The following is a 21708-nucleotide window of genomic DNA, read 5'->3' on the forward strand; positions in this document are numbered from 1 at the left end:
ACAGCACTGAAACATGTATATTACCATATGTAAAATAGATGACAAACACTGTATGATTCCACTTATATGAGGCATCTAGAATAGTCAAACTCATAGATAGAAGTAGAATGGTGATGGCTGTGAGGGGGAGTAGTCTGGGGAGTTAGTGTTTAATGGTTGCAGAAATTTGTTTGGGAAGATGAAAAGTTCTGAAGATGAATAGTGGTGATGTTTCTACAACCAGGTGAATGTACCTAATGTCACTAAATGGTACTCTTAAAATGAGTTAAATGGCAAATTTTATGTTGTATATATTTTATCATAGTTTTTAAAAAATCAATGATCAAAAGTAATTTTACCGAAGCCATGGAAATGTAAATAAGTGACAAGTCATTTTACATATGATCCCTTCTACAAGATCAAAATTCAGCTGAAAAGAAAATGAAAATGCTGAATGGGGCATTTTAGGAGCAGCAGATGTGAAGCTTTAGAGATCTCCTTGAGACGTGCCCAAGCCTGGAATCCACAGTGTAGATAAAGTACAACTATGAGCTGAGCAGCCTTTCCATTTTTAACACCTTAATCTATTCCTCCCCAGGACCAGGGATCAGGAGATGGGGCCTGAGTATGAACCACAAACATTCAGAGGGCCCTTTCAGAGTCACTTGGCAGCACCAGCTTTGCCCTAAGGAATCAGCCCACCCATAACCTGCAAAGAAGAAGTGTCTTATTTCTGTACCCCAGCAGGACTCTAGATGCAAGGCTATGCATGAAGAAATTTGTCTTTCCCGTGTTTCTGGAACTACTTCAGGTAATGTCCATAGTTTAATCCCAATAATTCTTGATTTGATACAGGGACAATCTTTTCAAGAATAATCAAGCTGGCAAATAAACACCTTGAGAGATGTTTACATTCACACATGCATATGTGCCAAGTCAGATTGGAATTTCCAAAAGCAACTTTCCAAAGTGTCAGTGGGAAGAGGAAGAAAAACAGGTGAACAATGGCTCACCTGTGCACCAAAGAGCCAGCTTTGACTGAACCATTACCTCAAGCCTAACTTAAGGTTTTCACTGTGCTGTGTTGGTGAAATTTCCTCTTTATGGGCACTAAGCATGATCCAGAAAGATAAACATCTAGCTAATTTATGGGAAAATCTGGGTATTTGTCTCCTAATAGTTGATGCAACAGAATAAAAAAGATGATGAATGACAAACCAGACTTCTGACTAGAGTGTACAGTCACTGTTGCCCTTTCCACATTACCCAGGAGGAAACTTGCTTAGATGCTGTAGCTAAACACAGACAGTGAGATGCCAGGGCTCCGAGTTCACACAGCCCTGAGGTTAACAACACTTTGCTCAAGGGAAGATGAGGAGAAGTCATCCTGCATTTTGCCAGGACAAGTACTCCCAAGAAACAGAAGCTTTAGGTAAGGAGCAACCAAGAAAAAGTGGTGATAATTTCAACTTAAATGTTTTGTTTTTAGCTTTCAATGAGGACTTTTTAAAATAAAAACTATATGTTTATGGTGTACAACATGATTTTTTTTTTTAAATTTTAAAATCTTTAATTCTTACATGTGTTCCCAAACATGAACCCCCCTCCCACCTCCCTCCCCATAACATCTCTGTGCGTCATCCCCATGCACCAGCCCCAAGCATGCTGTATCCTGCGTCAGACATAGACTAGCGATTCAATTCTTACATGATAGTATACATGATAGAATGCCATTCTCCCATATCATCCCACCCTCTCCCTCTCCCTCTGAGTCCAAAAGTCCGTTATAGACAGCTGCGTCTTTTTTCCTGTCTTGCATACAGGGTCGTCATTGCCATCTTTCTAAATTCCATATATATGTGTTAGTATACTGTATTGGTGTTTTCTTTCTGGCTTACTTCACTCTGTATAATCGGCTCCAGTTTCGTCCATCTCATCAGAACTGATTCAAATGAATTCTTTTTAACGGCTGAGTAATACTCCATTGTGAATATGTACCACAGCTTTCTTATCCATTCATCTGCTAATGGACATCTAGGTTGTTTCCATGTCCTGGCTATTATAAACAGTGCTGCGATGAACATTGGGGTACATGTGTCTCTTTCAATTCTGGTTTCCTCGGTGTGTATGCCCAGCAGTGGGATTGCTGGGTCATAAGGGAGTTCTATTTGCAATTTTTTAAGGAATCTCCACACTGTTCTCCATAGTGGCTGTACTAGTTTGCATTCCCACCAACAGTGTAGGAGGGTTCCCTTTTCTCCACACCCTCTCCAGCATTTATTGCTTGCAGATTTTTGGATTGCAGCCATTCTGACTGGTGTGAAGTGGTACCTCATTGTGGTTTTGATTTGCATTTCTCTGATAATGAGTGATGTTGAGCATCTTTTCATGTGTTTGTTAGCCATCCGTATGTCTTCTTTGGAGAAATGTCTATTTAGTTCTTTGGCCCATTTTTTGATTGGGTCGTTTATTTTTCTGGAATTGAGCTGCATAAGTTGCTTGTATATTTTTGAGATTAGTTGTTTGTCAGTTGCTTCATTTGCTATTATTTTCTCCCATTCAGAAGGCTGTCTTTTCACCTTGCTGATATTTTCCTTTGTTGTGCAGAAGCTTTTAATTTTAATTAGATCCCATTTGTTTATTTTTGCTTTTATTTCCAGAATTCTGGGAGGTGGATCATAGAGGATCCTGCTGTGATTTATGTCTGAGAGTGTTTTGCCTATATTCTCCTCTAGGAGTTTTATAGTTTCTGGTCTTACATTTAGATCTTTAATCCATTTTGAGTTTATTTTTGTGTGCGGTGTTAGAAAGTGATCTAGTTTCATTCTTTTACAAGTGGTTGACCAGTTTTCCCAGCACCACTTGTTAAAGAGATTGTCTTTACTCCACTGTATATTCTTGCCTCCTTTGTCAAAGATAAGGTGTCCATATGTGTGTGGATTTATCTCTGGGCTTTCTATTTTGTTCCATTGATCTATATGTCTGTCTTTGTGCCAGTACCAGACTGTTTTGATGACTGTGGCTTTGTAGTAGAGCCTGAAGTCAGGCAAGTTGATTCCTCCAGTTCCATTCTTCTTTCTCAGAAAATTTCAGAGGAAGGTAAACTTCCAAACTCATTCTATGAGGCCACCATCACCCTAATACCAAAACCTGACAAAGATGTCACAAAAAAAGAAAACTACAGGCCAATATCACTGATGAACATAGATGCAAAAATCCTCAACAAAATTCTAGCAATCAGAATCCAACAACACATTAAAAAGATCATACACCATGACCAAGTGGGCTTTATCCCAGGGATGCAAGGATTCTTCAATATCTGCAAATCAATCAATGTAATTCACCACATTAACAAATTGAAAAATAAAAACCATATGATTATCTCAATAGATGCAGAGAAGGCCTTTGACAAAATTCAACATCCATTTATGATAAAAACTCTCCAGAAAGCAGGAATAGAAGGAACATACCTCAACATAATAAAAGCTATATATGACAAACCCACAGCAAACATTATCCTCAATGGTGAAAAATTGAAAGCATTTCCCCTAAAGTCAGGAACAAGACAAGGGTGTCCACTTTCACTGCTACTATTCAACATAGTTCTGGAAGTTTTGGCCACAGCAATCAGAGCAGAAAAAGAAATAAAAGGAATCCAAATTGGAAAAGAAGAAGTAAAACTCTCACTGTTTGCAGATGACATGATCCTCTACATGGAAAACCCTAAAGACTCCACCAGAAAATTACTAGAGCTCATCAATGAATATAGTAAAGTTGCAGGATATAAAATCAACCCACAGAAATCCCTTGCATTCCTATACACCAATAATGAGAAAGTAGAAAAAGAAATTAAGGAAACAATTCCATTCACCATTGCAACGAAAAGAATAAAATACTTAGGAATATATCTACCCAAAGAAACTAAAGACCTATATATAGAAAACTATAAAACACTGATGAAAGAAATCAAAGAGGACACTAATAGATGGAGAAATATACCATATTCATGGATCGGAAGAATCAATATAGTGAAAATGAGTATACTACCCAAAGCAATTTACAAATTCAATGCAATCCCTATCAAGCTACCAGCCATATTTTTCACAGAACTAGAACAAATAATTTCAAGATTTGTATGGAAATACAAAAAACCTCGAATTGCCAAAGCAATCTTGAGAAAGAAGAATGCAACATGATGTTTTGATATAAATATACATTGGGAAATGATTACTGCAGTAAAACCAATTAACATATTCATTACCACGTTTTTTGTGTGTGTGGAACAAAAACACTTAAACATCTAATTTCAAGTATATGACACAGTTAAATAAGGATTTTTTTTTAAAGCAAATTGCCCAGGGCAAAGAGGTATCCAGGATCAAGTTTATAAAGGGCCCTTTAATTACTGGCAATGTATTTCTGTCAATTCCTTTGTAAAGACATCTGAAATCCTTACTCCTTTTATATCAGTTAAGATCAGAGTAAACTGTGGAATAATGTTATGCCATTTCTCAATATAAAGTCACTGAACACGTCCACGTAGGTCTTATTAGAAGTGCTATAATGCAGGGAAGGCCCTGGTGGTTCAGTGGTTAGAACTAAGTGCTTTTAATGCCTTGGGCCTGTGTTCAGTCCCTGGTTGGTGAACAGACCCCACACTCCATTCGGAGCAGGAAAAAAAATATCCTATAATCTTTATTACAGAAAAGAAGGAAATATTGTTTTAAGAAAGTAACTTGAATGAACAGCAACAAATGCTCTCCAAAATTACTAAAATCAGGGGAAAGTTTCAAGCTTTGCCTGAACATCCAACTATTTTCTCTAATACCATTAAAAGTAATCTTAACTTAGAACACAGTGAATCTGTTTTTGGCATAGATTCCATTTATATCTATATCTATATCTATATCTATATCTATATTTGAAAGTGAAAGTGTTAGTCACTTAGTCGTGTCTAACTCTTTGTGACCCCATGGACTGTAACCCACCAAACTCCTCAATCCATGGGATTTTCCAGGTAAGAATACTGGAGTGGGTTGCCATTTCCTTCTCCAGGGGATCTTCCTAACTCAGCAATTCAACCCGGGTCTGTTGCATTGTGGGCAGACTCTTTACCATTTGAGCCACCAGGGGAGCCCATATATATTTTTAGTTAAAACAATTATATTGAATATGATCAAACGGGTAATTCAAAAATACAATCATAAACTTTCTCAAATACATTCTTGTTTCCTAGATTTAATTTTATAGATCCAATCACTAAAACTCATTTTTAAACATAAATTTGATATAAATGAAGCTTTTAATGATCAACAATAACAAAATTTCCATAAATACCATTGAGATTTAGGCAGGGAAAACACTGAAAATCAACTAGATACTTTTCATACTTATTTTTTAATTAGGTTTCATTATAAATTTAGTGGGTATTATGCAACAGCCTGTAGATAAAATTTATCAAAGGAGGCCTTGACTTGCTCTCAAAAACTTTTTGTTATATATTGATAAAGTTTGCTTAAATGACAACAAAGTTGACTTGATGCAAATAGCAAGCTCTAGTAAAGCATCAATGATGCCAGTTTCAAAACGCTTCTGATGCTTCAGCAGATGTACACAGTGAGGTTCCAAGTGACACTTACCTTGCAGTAGATCATATGGGATGTGGCCACTCTAAGCCTCATCCCTGCACGCTGAAAATGATTGAAGTACAAGTGGTGCAGAATGGCCCACAGGAGCACACAGGCACTCAGCACTGCAGCACAGATATAGGCATCATATAAAGCACCAGGAACTTTGGGATCTTCAAAGTAACTAATCATTTTCCCCAAAAGTAAGGGCAGAACTACTCTGGTGCATTCCTGAAAGAAAAAAGTCTCCATTAGAAATTCAAGTCACACCCATTTTTCTTAACACAAGCTTAACTTTTATTTTTGCTCATTAAAAAGCATTTTAACAAAATGCTACATCCATGGCTCATCTAAAAGAAAAATGTACAGATCCACTATCTTCTATAAGACAAGCAGTTTTAACCTTAGGCAAGAATTTCATGTTGAAAGACAATAAAGCCTTAGCACATTGTGCTTAGTACACTGTGGATACTCAATAAATATCACCACTAGTGCCTTAGAATGCATTTGGCAAGATGCCAAGTGACTCTTTGCCTAAGATGAACAAAGAAAAAGGTAGCAGAGAGGGGTAAGAAATTTGTTTCTCTATGAACAAGCCCTGCTCACAGCTGGCCCTTGTTCCCATTCTCTCATCATCCCAGCCCAATAGAAAATAAAGATGTTTTATGTACAGGAAGCATGCTCTTGCCATCACCTTCTGCTTTAAGAGCCTTTTAAAACTGAAACATTGGCACAAGAGCTTCTTATGAAAGTTGCTCAGTTGTGTCTGACTCTTTGCAACCCCCTGAACTATACAATCCATGGAATTCTCCAGGCCAGAATACTGGAGTGGGTAGCCTTTCCCTTCTCCAGGGGGTCTTCTCAACCTAGGGATTGAACCCAGGTCTCCCAACTTGCAGGCGGATTCCTTACCAGCTGAGCCACAAGGGAAGCCCAAGAATACTGGAGTGGGTAGCCTGTCCCTTCTCCAGCGGATCTTCCCAATCCAGGAATCAAACCAGGGTCTCCTGCATTGCAGGTGGATTCTTTACCAATTGAGCTATATGGGAAGCCCAAGACATTGGCACAAACACATCCAATCTTTCCCACCCTAAACTGTACATCCAGAGATTAATAGAATGGAGTCTAGCTTCAGTTGGAGCATCACAAGGAAACCAGGCTGGGGAGGTTCCTAGGCTCTCGGCACCAGGGAATACTGTGTTAATAGGTCTCTACCCTCTAGAAGCTGGGATGTTCCTTGGAGTCAAAAATTAAACATGGCAGAAGCCAAGCTAAAAAAAAAAAAAAAATGCCATCCATGGTTCTCCTTCTAACAAACACTGCAGGTGCTGCTTTGGAAGAAATATTACAAATCATCTCTTTCCCAAGGCAAAAATCAAATCTTAAACCAGTGAGTTGGGAGGCATTGAGGCTTAATTCCTGAGTAAGACTTAGGGAAAGCAATTTTCTTTCCCAAAACTAAAGAAACACTTGCTCATCCTGCCAAACAGTCACTCCATCCCACAACCTACCTCTTCCCTCTAGTCACGCCCTAAAGGTTCCCTTCTCCTCTATTAAGGAAAATCAAACACTCAACACGAATCCAAGTCACCAAAAGTAAACACCTCCATCCTCAACATCATTTCTTCCACAGACTTCTCAAAAGACAAAATGTCAAAAGTCTGGAAATCTTTCAGGAACTTGACTTTCAAAAAAGATTTTCCTTTTAAGCAATACTTTTTAAATTTAATGCAGAAAGTCAAGGTGGCTCATGTACAGGAGAAAAAGCTGGGCCATTTCTAACAGTCAGAAGAATAGGACATAATCGCCACCACTCCTCACCTCTCAGGGGAGGGGACTGAGTAAACTCACACTGGCTCTTTGAGGTCATCCCACTTACACACCAGCATGTGGAAGACTTATCTCTAAGAGGGAATCCCTGATGACCTGGGGATGTCTGTGGGTCCCCATGGAGGTATATGCAGGGCCCAGGCATGCTGGGGACTTGCTGGATGTTCTGTTTTAATTATTGTTGGTTTCTCAAGAGCTCCACATCAACATCAGCCTGCCATTTGTTTTTCTGAGCATCATAATTCATTTTCTCATTGGACAGAGATTTTAATACTTCAAAATCCTAACTCAAAAAGCCTCACCTTGGACTGACATTGCCTGCCTCTTCCTTCTGGTGCAGCCAGGAATGCCTGCACCGTGGTTGGTCACAGCACATGGCTTGGGAATCATGGATGATCTACAAGGTGTTCTGTGCACCAGAGGAATTAAAAGAGGGCTGGAGGTCATAAAGAAAATGTATTTGCATTTTAGAGCTTCCCAGGTGGCCCTAGTGATAGAACTTGCCTGACAATGTAGGAGATGTAAGAGTTGTTGGTTCAATTCCTGGGTCGGGAAGATCCCCTGGAGGAGGGCATGGCAACCCACTCTGGTATTCTTGCCTGGAGAATCCCATGGCCAGAGAAGCCTGGTGGGCTAAGGTCCATAGGGTCTCAAACAGTGAGACACGACTAAAGTGATTTAGCAGGCAGTACATTTGCATTTGAGAGAATCCTGGGCTGAGTTTAGATCTTCTACCATCTCAAATATAATGACCAACAAGCAGCATAGACAGAAGATCACAAAATGAGACATTGCTTCATAAAATCAGTTACTTAACTAACATTCTTTCCATCCAACTTAGTAACTAGGTTTAATCATCCCAAATTCAAAACAGCACCTGAAAAAGATATTTAAAATGTAAAAAAAAAAAAAAAAAAAAAAAAAAAGGCCAAATCATTACTAGCTTTGTCATGAGAAATCTTTTTTTTGTAACTTCTCCGAACAGTAGATTGTCAACAACCAAGATTAGGCAAACAGGAGTATTTGTGTTGTATTTCAGGCTTCTTTTGGTGGACAGGAAAAAAAAAAAAAACACACACACACACACACAAAACTCTAAGGTTCACTTCTCCTTGAGTTTTAATGGACCTCAACTTCTGGAATATCACTGCATTAGAATGAAGAGTTCTGCCAGTTATAACCCTAATACCACAAAGTTAGAAGGAGTTTCATATGCCAGTCAGCATCCTTACCTGGGGAGTCAAGGCCACTCCTAGTTTTACACTGTAAACCACCAAGACATTGACTTAAACAACATGAACAAGCAACTCCCTCCTGAGAGAAAGTCCAGTCCTGGCACTTAACAGTTGATTTATCTGCTATCCACCCAGGGACAGTCTGGCCCCACCCAACTCTCACCCTAAGACCTAGGTCTGGAGTATACCTTTTGTGTGGGGAAGTGTATTTGGAAAATAGGAGAACTGCTCCACACCCTAGTAACTGACCTGGGGTTCTCATTCTCACTCAGCAAATGCACGCCCAGAATCACAGATGTACTGGGTCTCAGCAAGCAACCAGGAGCACTTAGAGGACTCAACAACATAGAGGACTCAACCTCTGCTCAGATCATCAGTCCCAACATAGTCACCATCCAAGACGCAATGTCTTCTCACTGATCCATGCAGGGAGCCCATCTGGAGCAATGTCTTAAGAGTATGGATAGATTTAGAGTTAGCTCTCCAGGGCAGCCATAAACTCATCCATTGGGAATAGTAATTAGGGCAAAGTGGCTTACTAAAGGGCTCCTGATCCATCTGAACTCAACATGACATGCTGCCAGTGTCAGAGTCCTAGTCACTTCCAGTATTGGGGGGAGATGTGGTCCAATCTGGACCCTACCCTCATTTATGATCCTTAATCTGACATCCTGTTCCAGGGAGCTCTTAGTATCCCATTTCTTATCCTTAGGCCAAGTTCAGGACACATGTGTCTGAGATCATGAAGACAAAGCTCTCAAGACAAGCTTCCTGATCATGGACAAACTTCCAGTCATCGAGATGATCGGGCTCGTAAGTCAGAGTGCCTGAGAGGGCACCTCAGTCTGTCCTTGACTCTTCATATGATCACTGCTGCTGCTGCTAAGTCGCTTCAGTCGTGTCCAACTCTGTGTGACCCCATAGACAGAAGCCCATCAGGCTTCCCCATGCTTGGGATTCTCCTGGCAAAAACACTGGAGTGGGTTGCCATTTCCTTCTCCAATGCATGAAAGTGAAAAGTGAAAGTGAAGTTGCTCAGTTGTATCCGACTCTTAGCAACTCCATGGACTGCAGCCTACCAGGCTCCTCCGTCCATGAGATTTTCCAGGCAAGAGTACTGGAATGGGATGTCATTGCCTTCTCTGTCATATGACCGCAGACACAACTATTTGAACAGAGTGCCTCTCTTCTAAAATGGAAGTAACATAATATCTATGACTTAATTGAATTAGCTAAAGTATTTGGTGATATGACATGCAAAGTGCTTATAGCATTTTTGATACATAATGTTTTTGGAGTACTTACTATTGCACTACTACACTATTAATAGTACTGCTGCCCCTGCCACCACCACTACTACTGAGTATGATCCTCTGTTACTGCCACTAGTACTTCTAGTACAACAGAGGATGAGCCCCCACATTTACCAGGTCCTCGATTCCCCACTTCTCTGCCATGACCACCCAACAACCAGCCTCCTGAAAGAGGGGCCAGGGCTCTGCCAGTTGCACCTTATGCAGCCCCAGGCCTGGCCTTCCTTGATCCTTAGCAGGAAGCACGACTGGGGCTGGGAAACTGTGGAATCAACACTTCATAAGGCACTGCAATATCTGGGTGGTCAGAGCCCTCTTAAAGGTAGCACTCTCCCCCATATACCTCTCCCCAGCCTCTGGCACAACGGCTAATCCACCCATGTCATTAATGAGAATTCAACCTGCCAGGACCATCCAGTCACTAGTGAATTGACAGATTTTCTAGTTTCTTCAGTTGTGCAGTGTGGACTTCACCTACCCATCTGCCTGCATGCTCTTCAGAAGAAAAAAGCCTTTAAATAAGAGCCACACCTTCCACCTGTAAACCACCTGTAAACCACCTCACCCTCAATACAATGGAATGATGACAACTCACCACCTTCTCCACCTAAAACACCCCTTTCTCAGCAACTGTATCTTCCGTCCCTCCTCTCCCACACACTCACAGGCCACCTGTGTCCCTAAGGCAGCACTGAGGGACCACAAAGAGCATGAGCCACCCAGGGGGGTCTGCAGCAGCCCTCCAGCAGGCTCAGCCAGAACAGGGGAGCCGACGGCACTGTGTCCCCAAGTGAACTGTCTCACTGTGGGATCTTGACCCAGATTCTTCAGGATCATGGCGGTCACTGACCTCATGGCTTTTTACTCTGGTTTTCCCTGCACAACCCTTTCTCCACACTCTGCCAATCCCAGCTACCAAGACACCCCCTTCAACCAGAAAACCACCCTCTCATCCAGGACAGAAACCAGCATGGAGGGTGAGTGAATTCATGGTGAAGCTGGAGCTCCTCCACACGGAGGTTTTGGCTCAGTGCCAGCCCTTGGGGAAGTGGGAAGCCCAGGGAAGGATGTGCTCTTGGGAGTTCTGGGCAGCTGCAGCCCAGATGCAGGGTCCCAGGTTCTGTTTCCCTGGAAGGGGAGAAGTGATGATCCTATCTTAGGAAATCATTTATAACATACGACCTGGTCAAATTATTATTTGCTGAGTACCTACAATGAACTCCTTATTGCAAAATTCAGACTTAAATTGAAGAAAGATGGGAAAACCACTAGACTATTCAGGTACAACTTAAATCAAATCCCTTACGATTATACAGTGGAAGTAACAAGTAGATTCAAGGCATTGATTAGATCTGATAGACAAAGTACCTGAAGAAATATGGACAGAGGTTCGTGACATTGTACAGCAGGCAGGGATCAAGAACATCCCCAAGAAAAAGAAATGCAAAAGGGCAAAATGGTTGTCTGAGGAGGCCTTACAAATAGCTGAGAAAAGAAGAGAAGCTAAAGTTAAAGGAGAAAAGGAAAGATATATCCACCTGAATGCAGAGTTCCAAAGAATAGCAAGGAGAGATAAGAAAGCCTTCCTTATTGATCAATGCAAAGAAAGAGAGGAAAACAATAGAATGACAAAGACTAGAGATTTCTTCAAGAAAATTAGAGATACCAAGAGAATTTCATGCAAAGATGGGCACAACAAAGGACAGAAACCATAAGGACCTAAGAGAAGCAGAAAATATTAAGAAGAGGTTAAAAGAATACACAGAAGAACTATACAAAAAAGATCTTCATGAGCCAGATAGTCATGATGGTGTGATCACTCACCTATAGCCAGACATCCTGGAGTGCAAAGTAAAGTGAGCCTTAGGAAGCATCACCATGAACAAAGCTAGTGGAGGTGATGGAACTCCAGTTGAGCTATTTCAAGTCCTAAGTGATGATTCTGTGAAAGTGCTGCACTCAATGTGCCAGCAAATTTTGAAAACTCAGCAGAGGCCACGGGACTGGAAAAGGTCAGCTTTCATCCCAGTCCCAAAAAAGACAATGCCAAAGAATGTTCAAACTACCGTACAATTGCATTCATCTTGCACTCTAACAAAACAATGCTCAAAATTCTCCAAGTGTGGCTTCCACAGTATGTGAATGGATAATTTCCAGAAGTTCAAGCTGCATTTAGAAAAGGCAGAGGAACCAGAGATCAAATTGCCAACATCCGTCAGATCGTAGAAAAAGCAATAGAATTCCAGAAAAACACCTACTTCTGTTTCATTGACTATGCCAAAGCCTTTGACTGTGTGGATCACAGCAAACTGTGGAAAATTGTTAAAGAGATGGGAATACACCAGACCACCTTATCTGCCTCCTAAGAAATCAATATGTAGGTCAGGAAACAACAATTAGAACCAGACATGGAACAACAGACTGGTTCCAAATTGGGAAAGGAGTTACATCAAGGCTGTATATTGTCTCCCTGCTTATTTAAATTATATGCAGTGTACATCATGCAAAATGCCCGGATGAATGAAGCACAAGCTGGAATCAAGATTGTCAGGAGAAATAGCAATAACCTCAGATATCCAGATGACACCACCCTTATGGCAGAAAGTAAAGAGGAACTGAAGAGCTTCTCAATGAAAATGAAAGAGGAGAGTGAAAAAGCTGGCTTAAAACTCAACATTCAAAAAATGAATATCATTGCATCTGGTCCCATCACTTCATGTCAAATAGATGGGGAAACAATGGAAACAGTGAGAGACTATATTTTCTGGGGCTCCAAAACCACTGCATATGGTGACTGCGGCCATGAAATTATTATTTTTTTATTACTTTACAATATTGTATTGGTTTTGCCATACATCAACATGAATCCACCACGGGTGTACACGTGTTCCCAATCCTGAACCCCCCTCCCACTTCCTTCCCCATACCATCCCTCAAAAGACACATGCTCCTTGGAAGAAAAACTACGAGCCACCTAAACAGCATATTAAAAAACAGAGACGTTGCCAACAAACATCTGACTAGTCAAAGCTATGGTTTTTCCAGTAGCCAAGTATGGATGTTGAGTTGGACCATAAAGACTGAGCACTGAAGAATTCATGCTTTTGAACTGTGGTGTTGAAGAAGACTCTTGAGAGTCCCTTGGACTGCAAGGAGATCCAACAAGTCAATCCTAAAGGACTCAATCCTGAATATTCACTGAAGGACTGAAGCTGAAGCTCCAATACTTTGGCCACCTGAGTCAAGGAACTGACTCATTGGAAAAGACCATGATGCTGGGAAAGGTTGAAGGTAGAAGGAGAAGAGGATGACAGAGAATGAGATGGTTGGATGGCATCACCTACTTGATGGACATGATTTTGAGAAAGTTCCAGGAGTTGCTGATGGACAGGGAAGCCTGACATGTTGCAGTCTCAAAGAGTTAGACATGTTTGAGCAACTTCACTGAACTGAGTACATGTTAAATGTCTTATGTTACTGGGGCTCTGCCCCAAGTATACTTCCTCCAAACTAAATATTCCTTGAGGTCTTCAGTTCAGTTCAGTTCAGTCGCTCAGTCGTGTCTGACTCTTCACGACCCCATGAGTCACAGCACACCAGGCCTCCCTGTCCATCACCAGCTCCCAGAGTTCACTCAGACTCACGTCCATTGAATCAGTGATGCCATCCAGCCATCTCATCCTCCGTCGTCTCCTTCTCCTCCTGCCCCAATCCCTCCCAGCATCACAGTCTTTTCCAATGAGTCAACTCTTCGCATGAGGTGCCCAAAGTATTGGAGTTTCAGCTTCAGCATCATTCCCTCCAAAGAAATCCCAGGGCTGATCTCCTTTAGAATGGAATGGTTGGATATCCTTGCAGTTCAAGGGACTCTCAAGAGTCTTCTCCAACACCACAGTTCAAATGCATCAATTCTTCAGCTCTCAGCTTTCTTGACAGTCCAACTCTCACATCCATACATGACCACAGGAAAAACCATAGCCTTGACTAGATGGACCTTTGTTGGCAAAGTAATGTCTCTGCTTTTCAATATGCTATCTAGGTTGGTCATAACTTTTCTTCCAAGGAGTAAGTGTCTTTTAGTTTAATGGCTGCAGTCAGCATCTGCATTGATTTTGGAGCCCAAAAAAATAAAGTCTGACACTGTTTCCACTGTTTCCCCGTCTATTTCCCATGAAGTGATGGGACCAGATGCCATGATCTTCATTTCCTGAATGTTGAGCTTTAAGCCAACTTTTTCACTCTCCACTTTCAGTTTCATCAAGAGGCTTTTGAGCTCCTCTTCACTTTCTGCCATAAGGGTGGTGTCATCTGCATATCTGAGGTTATTGATATTTCTCCCGGCAATCTTGATTCCAGCTTGTGCTTCTTCCAGTCCAGCATCTTAGGATACTCTTTTCAACAAGGATTAATTTTAGCATTTATATCATTTACTGAGCATCAGCGATGTCCTAACATGGTCTAAAAGGTCTTTGTTTTTCAGTCTTTCCTCCCATGACACTGTGTGTTTATTGGTTAAAAGACAAATAGTAATCTCCAGAGGACCAATTCCCTAGGTAAACACCTGTTTATGCTGAAGATAAATACAACCACTGGGCTACAGGATGTTAAACCACTGGTCTCTCTCACCGGTCGCATCCATCTCAGTACTGGCCCACATACAATGAAAGGAATGCACTGTATATAAAAGCCTTTACCTCAAAAAATATAAAAACTGCAGATAACAAACAGGATTTCCAGTAGCACTTCATGATTGCTTTCCCTAAAGAAGGCTTCCTTCCACTTCTGTAAGCTCTTTCACCTTCTTGCTTCCAGTACCTGTGATAAGAAAAAGCACAGTAAAGAACAGCCCTGTCATAGGGAAAATGGGGGAGGGGCCAGAGTAGAAGATAAGCCTTCACTACAGGGTGCTCTGTGGCTGCCCCATAGATACTGTCTAACCTCTCACAGGGCTCCTGAAAGATGAGTGGTGTAGACTGAAGCACCAGAAAAACAGGCCTTGAGGCTTTGCTGGATTCACAGGTCATGAGCAGCTCAGAAGGGTAGACACTGTCCTCCAGGGACCCCACCTCTGGGGACAGAGCTGGGCCTCCAAGGCCTTGGCTGTGGGCTCCCTTCACATCCACAGATGCACAGGGAACACAGGCTCCCCCAGCCTCCAAAGTGGGCTAAGCCTGGGGTCAGCCTGAGGGGGTGAGTGAGCGTGCAGAGTCAGGGAAGGAGGCTCAGGAGAACCCAGAGGAAGGCAAAGCCCCTGCACACCTTTAGCCCCAAGTGGAAATTCTCACTCTTCCTCCCCTTCTCCCTGCTCTCTGTGCTCACCCTTGCAGCTCTTCTCCAAGGTGCTTGGAGCAATCTTCTGAATGCACTGAGTGCATCTCATTTTCTTTCAATCTCCATTTATGACCAAATAGGAAAAAGGGGTTTATCCACCTGTTAAAAATTAAGAGAAAAGGAGAGTGGTATATGTTCAAATTATAAAACTCTAATTAGAATCCTATATTCATGGGCTTTGTAAAAAAATAGTCTACACTGTAAATATATAGAAATATTGAAGAAAAAAATTGGATATTTACACACACAGATGACACCACCCTTATGGCAGAAAGTGAAGAGGAACTAAAAAGCCTCTTGATGAAAGTGAAAGAGGAGAGTGGAAAATGTTGGCTTAAAGCTCAACATTCAGAAAATGAAGATCATGGCATCTGGTCCCATCACTTCATGGGAAATAAATGGGGAAACAGTGTCAGACTTTTTTTGCGGGGGTGCTCCAAAATCATTGCAGTTGGTGATTGCAGCCATGAAACTAAAAGACACTTACTCCTTGGAAAGAAAGTTATGACCAACCTAGACAGCATATTCAAAAGCAGAGACATTACTTTGCCAACAAAGATCCATCTAGTCAAGGCCATGGTTTTTCCTGTGGTCATGTATGGATGTGAGAGTTGGACTGTGAAGAAAGCTGAGAGCCGAAGAATTGATGCATTTGAACTGTGGTGTTGGAGAAGACTCTTGAGAGTCCCTTGGACTGCAAGGAGATCCAACCATTCCATTCTAAAGGAGATCAGCCCTGGGTGTTCTTTGGAAGGAATGACACTAAAGCTGAAACTCCAGTACTTTGGGCACCTCATGCGAAGAGTTGACTCATTGGAAAAGACTCTGATGCTGGGAGGGATCGGGGCAGGAGGGAAAGGGGATGACAGGATGAAATGGCTGGATGGCATCACTGACTTGATGGACTTAAGTTTGAGTGAACTCTGGGAGATGGTGATGGACAGGGAGGTCTGGCATGCTGCGACTCATGGGGTCGCAAAGAGTCGGACACGACTGAGTGACTGAACTGAACTGAACTGTCTAGCTCTATATCCTGAGAGACCCTGGAAGCAATGACATACTAGTAGCAAAGAACACTCCTGACCCAGATCTCAAAGTTTTTTTTTTTTTCAACATACACAATTATTTTTTTCTTGTGGTGAGAACTTTTAAGGTCAACTCTCAGCAGCTTTCAAATATGCAATAAAGCACTATAACTGTGGTCACTCTACCAGACATTACATTCCCATGACTTACTTATTTTAGGGAAGTCTGTCCCTTTGGCTCCCTCTACCCAGATCCTGACTTATTAATATCTTTCTTCTCTAAAAGGAACCAAGGTTCCTTGAGGAAGTGGCTGGTTCCAAGGTTGGGGCAATGTGTTTCAGCACCTGATGATCGCCTTTTTTAATTGCAATATAAATGCCTGACGTTAGGCTTTGGAGACATACACCTCAAAGCTATCCATCTCCAATGAACATGAGTCAGTTATACAACTAGATAAAGAGCCAGACCGCCCCACCCATGAAGTTCCCTTTTTCAGAAAGTGCTGGTTGACCTGATAACAGACCATCTCACTCACTGCTCGCTTCTCCCTTCCCGCTCTTTAATTCCCGCTCTTATTTTTTAAATTCACCAATAGAGTGAACCTGCTAAATCCTATCACACCCCACCCTCGATCCCCAAAAGGCAGAACACCAGGTCCAAGCTCTTTCACTCACTAGTTTTCATAGTCTCTTTCTCTCTCTCTTTCTGCCTAGGACCTCGTTATGTAGCTCCAGGCATGCCTTGTACTCTTCAGGTCATGTGAGTGATACACCTTGGCATTTGAAAGTTCCCTGAAGGTTGTTGCTGAGATGTGTCTCACAATCCTAAGAATCACAAGGGCCAGTCCAACCACAACACTGGCTCCAAAAGGGGAATGCCTGTGGGGGCTGCTGTAACTAGTATAGGCCAAGATGAGCAGAGCCCCAGGCATTCCCACCAACCACATCATAGTCTACAGGCTGAGACCAACAGGCAGAGAAAGTAGAAGATGGACCTGACACAACTTGCGCCATAAAATAAGGAAGCACTCAAGGAATCATGAGGATGTGTAGGAGGCCAGAGAAGCCAGCTTGAATTGCTCTTGCTAAACACATCTGGGATTCTTTAGGCATCAAAATAAATGGCAATGAATCACAATCTATTAAATAACCAAAGGATCCATGAATCCACACTGCTACATATATATGAGAGAAGGGAAAGTTCTTGCACTCAAGAATGCAAATAAACATAGAATGAACAATGGAGTTAGAAAATTATCAATGGAAGCTAAGCCTAGTGGTTGAATGTTTGATGTGCAGCATGGTATTCATATAACCTCAAATCATTTTTCTGCAAATTACTTATTAACTATAAAATGAAAAGGGCTTCCCTGGTGGCTCAGCTGGTAAAGAATCCGCCTGCAATGCGGGATACCTGGGTTCGATCCCTAGGTTGGGAAAATCCCCTGGAGGAGGGAATAGCTACCCACTGTATTATTCTGGCCTGGAGAAGTCCATGGACTGTATAGTCCATGGGATTATAAAGAGCTGGACATGACTGAGCGACTTCCACTTCACTTCACAAAATGAAAAACAGTAACTGTACGGAGGATTCCTCCAAACCCTATTCAAATTGATTGTGTATTAGTTACATGTTAATAATATGTAGAAATAGCCCAAGGATTAACACTATTTTACTGGGTAAGGAAATTTCAAAAGCCAGACAATAATAACCCAAGAGCAAAGATCATGTTTCTCTGATTTATTGCATTATTCCTAGTACAATATGGGTACACAGGAGATGTTTAAGAATTTTTTTCAAGTAAATGAACATCTATGAACTATTAAAGAAGGAATAAGAGAGACTGAATTTCAGGTTTTGCTAACCCTGGTAACTTGGCACCTCTAAAGAACTCCAGTCCAGGAGTTTGAAGACTGGACCCAAGCACTGAGGACCCAGGGCCTCAATTGTCCTCTACTCCAATTTTTCACTCTAGGTGAGCATCACCATGACACTTAATATCTGTTGCTCTAAATTTCCTTCTAAAACAAAAGCATTTGTCTCTGTGCTTTAACCACTTAACAGATTTGAAACACCTGGGTCATTCATCCTACAGTTATTCCCTATAGGAAATACTCAGACAATTAGCAGCAGGACTTCCTCTGAAAGACCCTTTTTAAAAGTCTGCTTGCAGATTTTTATAGTCAGTGTCGGCCACTGAAGACCAATTAGATGTCATTAGCATAGAAACTACAATTTAGGGAACTTAATGATTAATTTGAATTTGTAATTTGATTCGTGCCCCAGAGTTTTCTTTTGTTTAGGCTGTTTATAGGCTTAATGAGCTAAGTATCATGCACATTTGTAAGAAATATCCTTCTTGGTCCCTTTTGGGAATGAGAGGCACTCCTTGGTCTTTATGAATGACAGGTTACTGTTTTGCCTTATTGCTTAACTTCATGTAGTGAAATAAAGCAGACCAAGTACGGAAAGAAAAAAAAAAAAAAAAAGGTTTCCTTGCAGAGGAAAAGATGCTTAACATCACAAATCCTTGTGTGTGCTAAGTCGCTTCATTCGTGTCCATCTCTGTGTGACCCTATAGACTGTAGCCTACCAGGCTCCTCTGTCCATGGGATTCTCCAGGCAAGAATACTAGAGTGGGTTTCCATGCTATTCTCCAGGGGATCTTCGCGACCCCAGGGATCGAACCCATATCTCTTATGTCTCCTGCATTGGCAGGCATGTTCTTTACTAGAGCCACCTGAATCCTTAGGGAAATGCAAATCAAAATCACAATCAAACACCATTTCACACTATTAGAAGGGGTGAAGAAGAAGGAGGAGGAGGGAGAGGTAGAAAGAGGAGGTGAAGGAAGGGAGGAGGGGGACAAGGCGGGGGAGATGAAGGAGGAAAGGAGAAGGGAGGAAGATGAGCAACAAAAGGAGGTTTGGCAAGGATATGGAGAAACTGGAACACTTGCACACTGATGGTGGGGGTGTAAAACACTGCAGTCACAAAGGACAAACACTATGATTCCATTTTCATAAAGGTGCTGAGAGTAGTCAAATTCAGAAAGAAACAAACAGACTGTGTGGTTGTCAGGGGCTGAGGGAAAGGGGAGTGGGGAATTAGTGTTTGATGACATACTGATGCAGGGTGAAGAGTTCTGGAAACTGGTTGCACAATAATGTGAATGTACTTAACAACATTGAACCAAATGCTTAAAAATAATTCAGATGGTAAATTTTATGTTATGCACACTTTATTACTATTTTTTAAATTAAATGAGAAAAAATTCTACTCAATACACCTCAGGTGTGAAATCTTCCTGTGTTAAAGTCGAGATCACAGCTTTCTGGTTATAAGAACTTGAACTAGCCACATAAGCTCTCAGTATTGGCCTCTGACAAACAGGGGGAACATGTGGTGGTAACACTTCCCAAAGCTACTGTGGGGGTCCTCTGAGAGGATCGCTGATGCTCTGAACAAAGTCCTGTCAGACAAAGGGAAGCCATCACCCCCGACAGTGCTCTGCAGCAATCCCGTGTGGTCCCCAGTAGAAAGCCTCTGATAACTTTGATAGATGAGGTTACAACAATAGCAGAGTCCAGCAGGAAGAAGAAAGACTCTTCTTCCTTCCTGGCAAGGACTCAGCCATTGAAAAGCCATGGACACTTGTTTTGACAGTCCTCCCAACTTCCTTTTCCCTTCTATAAAGATGCTCTTCATCCCTTGCCCTATGGGGACTTGCACATGGCTCACTCTGGTTGCAGGTATGGAACTGCGATTCTCTGCTGATCCCGAATAAAGCCATCTTTGCTGCAGAAATATATGATAGTCAAGGCAACAGAGGAAAGAGAGTCAACATGATCAGGGGACCCATGGACAACTCAGAAAGGCAAATTATCCACTTTACACATCTGAGTGGACATTAGCTAATACCTCTCAGGCTGACCAGATGCAGAACTATAAAGACCAAAGAGATCAAGCATAAACTATAGGTGATAAACTTGGATATGTTAGGCTTTTTATTTTGCCTTAAAGACATGGTAGCAAATTTGAATATACCTTTGGGATATTCTACATCTTGCTTGGGGCTGTAGTTATTGTATAAAGTTACCAAAACTCATCACATGAAATGCTTAGGAAAGGGGAACAGATCAAGATCAGAGAAAGAGCCCTGGAGAGCTCACCCAGCCTCCATCAACAACATGTGGATTTTCTGACTGTTAATGAAGAACAACAAAATTCATGCAAGTAGTATTCTGAAAATGGCGCCAAGAATCCTGGTTTGATATTAAATATTTCTATGCTTTCATGGTTGAGTTACTGAGGACCTAACAGGACCAATCTCTCTAAACCATCTCAGCATTCAGCCAGTTCACGTCCCCCTCATGTCATCAGTTTCTCTGACAAGAATCTCTGGAGAGTCTGTCTTAACACCAGTGACAGTTTCCACTTCCACACTCCCTTTGCAAGGGGACAGTTCACTGACTGTGATGTGACCAGTGTCAGGGTAGTGAGGATGTAACTACTCCCTGAAGGGCCAAGTGCTTCTGGTCCAAGACCCTGCCTCACCCTCATCTCTGGGGACAGGTCCTGCACTCACCTCAACCTGCTGGCCTCTGGGACGAGGGTGGAGAGAAATGCAGAGCTCACCCCAGAGGCTGCAGTGAGGACAGCAGGGACATTTCCAGGGAGAGTCTCAGCAGACTGGACATGGTTCATAAATTGTGCCACTGATTTCCAATAAGGGTAAAAGGAAGAATCATTCAATAAACCCTGATGGGAAGAAGAGCTGTTTCAGAAAAAAGGAGGAGGACTATCTTATATCAAATACTAAAAGAAATTTTAGCTGCCTTTATTCTTAGAAATGAAACAAAAATGCTGAAATAAAATGTTTACAGAGAGGTAGATGATGCTGGAATTTAAAAAAGGTTAAAAACCAACAGGAGAAAACAACATAAATAATGATCGCTCTAAAGTAAAGGACAAATGAAAATCTGGAAAAATATTATAAGCATTATTGAAAATTATTTCAAAATATAAATTACTCAGAGAGAAAAAAATCTATTAATAGACAATTCAAAGAAACAAAAATAAATGATCAATAGACGTAAATGTTTCAAAAAAAGTTCCATCTATATAGATCAATAAATTCAAATTAAAATTTTTTCATTTTTTTTAACTTTAGCCCTTGAAAAAAATGTAATTCACATACTCAGAGTTGGCAATAAAATAGGCACACTAAGAGCTACTCTGAGGGCAAACTGGCAGATCCCTAGTGGTCCAGATATTAAGACTCAGAGCTTTCATAGCCAAGAGCCTAGATTCTATTACCAGTCAGAAACTTATTCCACATGCACTGCAGTGTGGCAAAAAAAAAAT

General features: G+C 41.5%; 1 protein-coding gene across 1 annotated transcript in view; it reads right to left on the reverse strand.

The window, feature by feature from the left end:
- Nucleotides 1-21102, reverse strand: part of LOC128071482 (ATP-binding cassette subfamily C member 4-like) — a gene marked incomplete at both ends in the record, with an annotated part of 36171 nt that extends 15069 nt beyond the window's left edge. The window contains 4 exons of the mRNA XM_052664315.1: nucleotides 5619-5837; nucleotides 14679-14799; nucleotides 15304-15414; nucleotides 20930-21102. Coding sequence (XP_052520275.1) covers nucleotides 5619-5837; nucleotides 14679-14799; nucleotides 15304-15414; nucleotides 20930-21102 — 624 coding nt within the window. The remainder of the gene's footprint in view (nucleotides 1-5618; nucleotides 5838-14678; nucleotides 14800-15303; nucleotides 15415-20929) is intronic.
- Between the last annotated feature and the right edge of the window lie 606 nt (nucleotides 21103-21708).

Source organism: Budorcas taxicolor, unplaced genomic scaffold (assembly GCF_023091745.1).
Source record: "Budorcas taxicolor isolate Tak-1 unplaced genomic scaffold, Takin1.1 scaffold940, whole genome shotgun sequence".
Taxonomy (NCBI): domain Eukaryota; kingdom Metazoa; phylum Chordata; class Mammalia; order Artiodactyla; family Bovidae; genus Budorcas; species Budorcas taxicolor.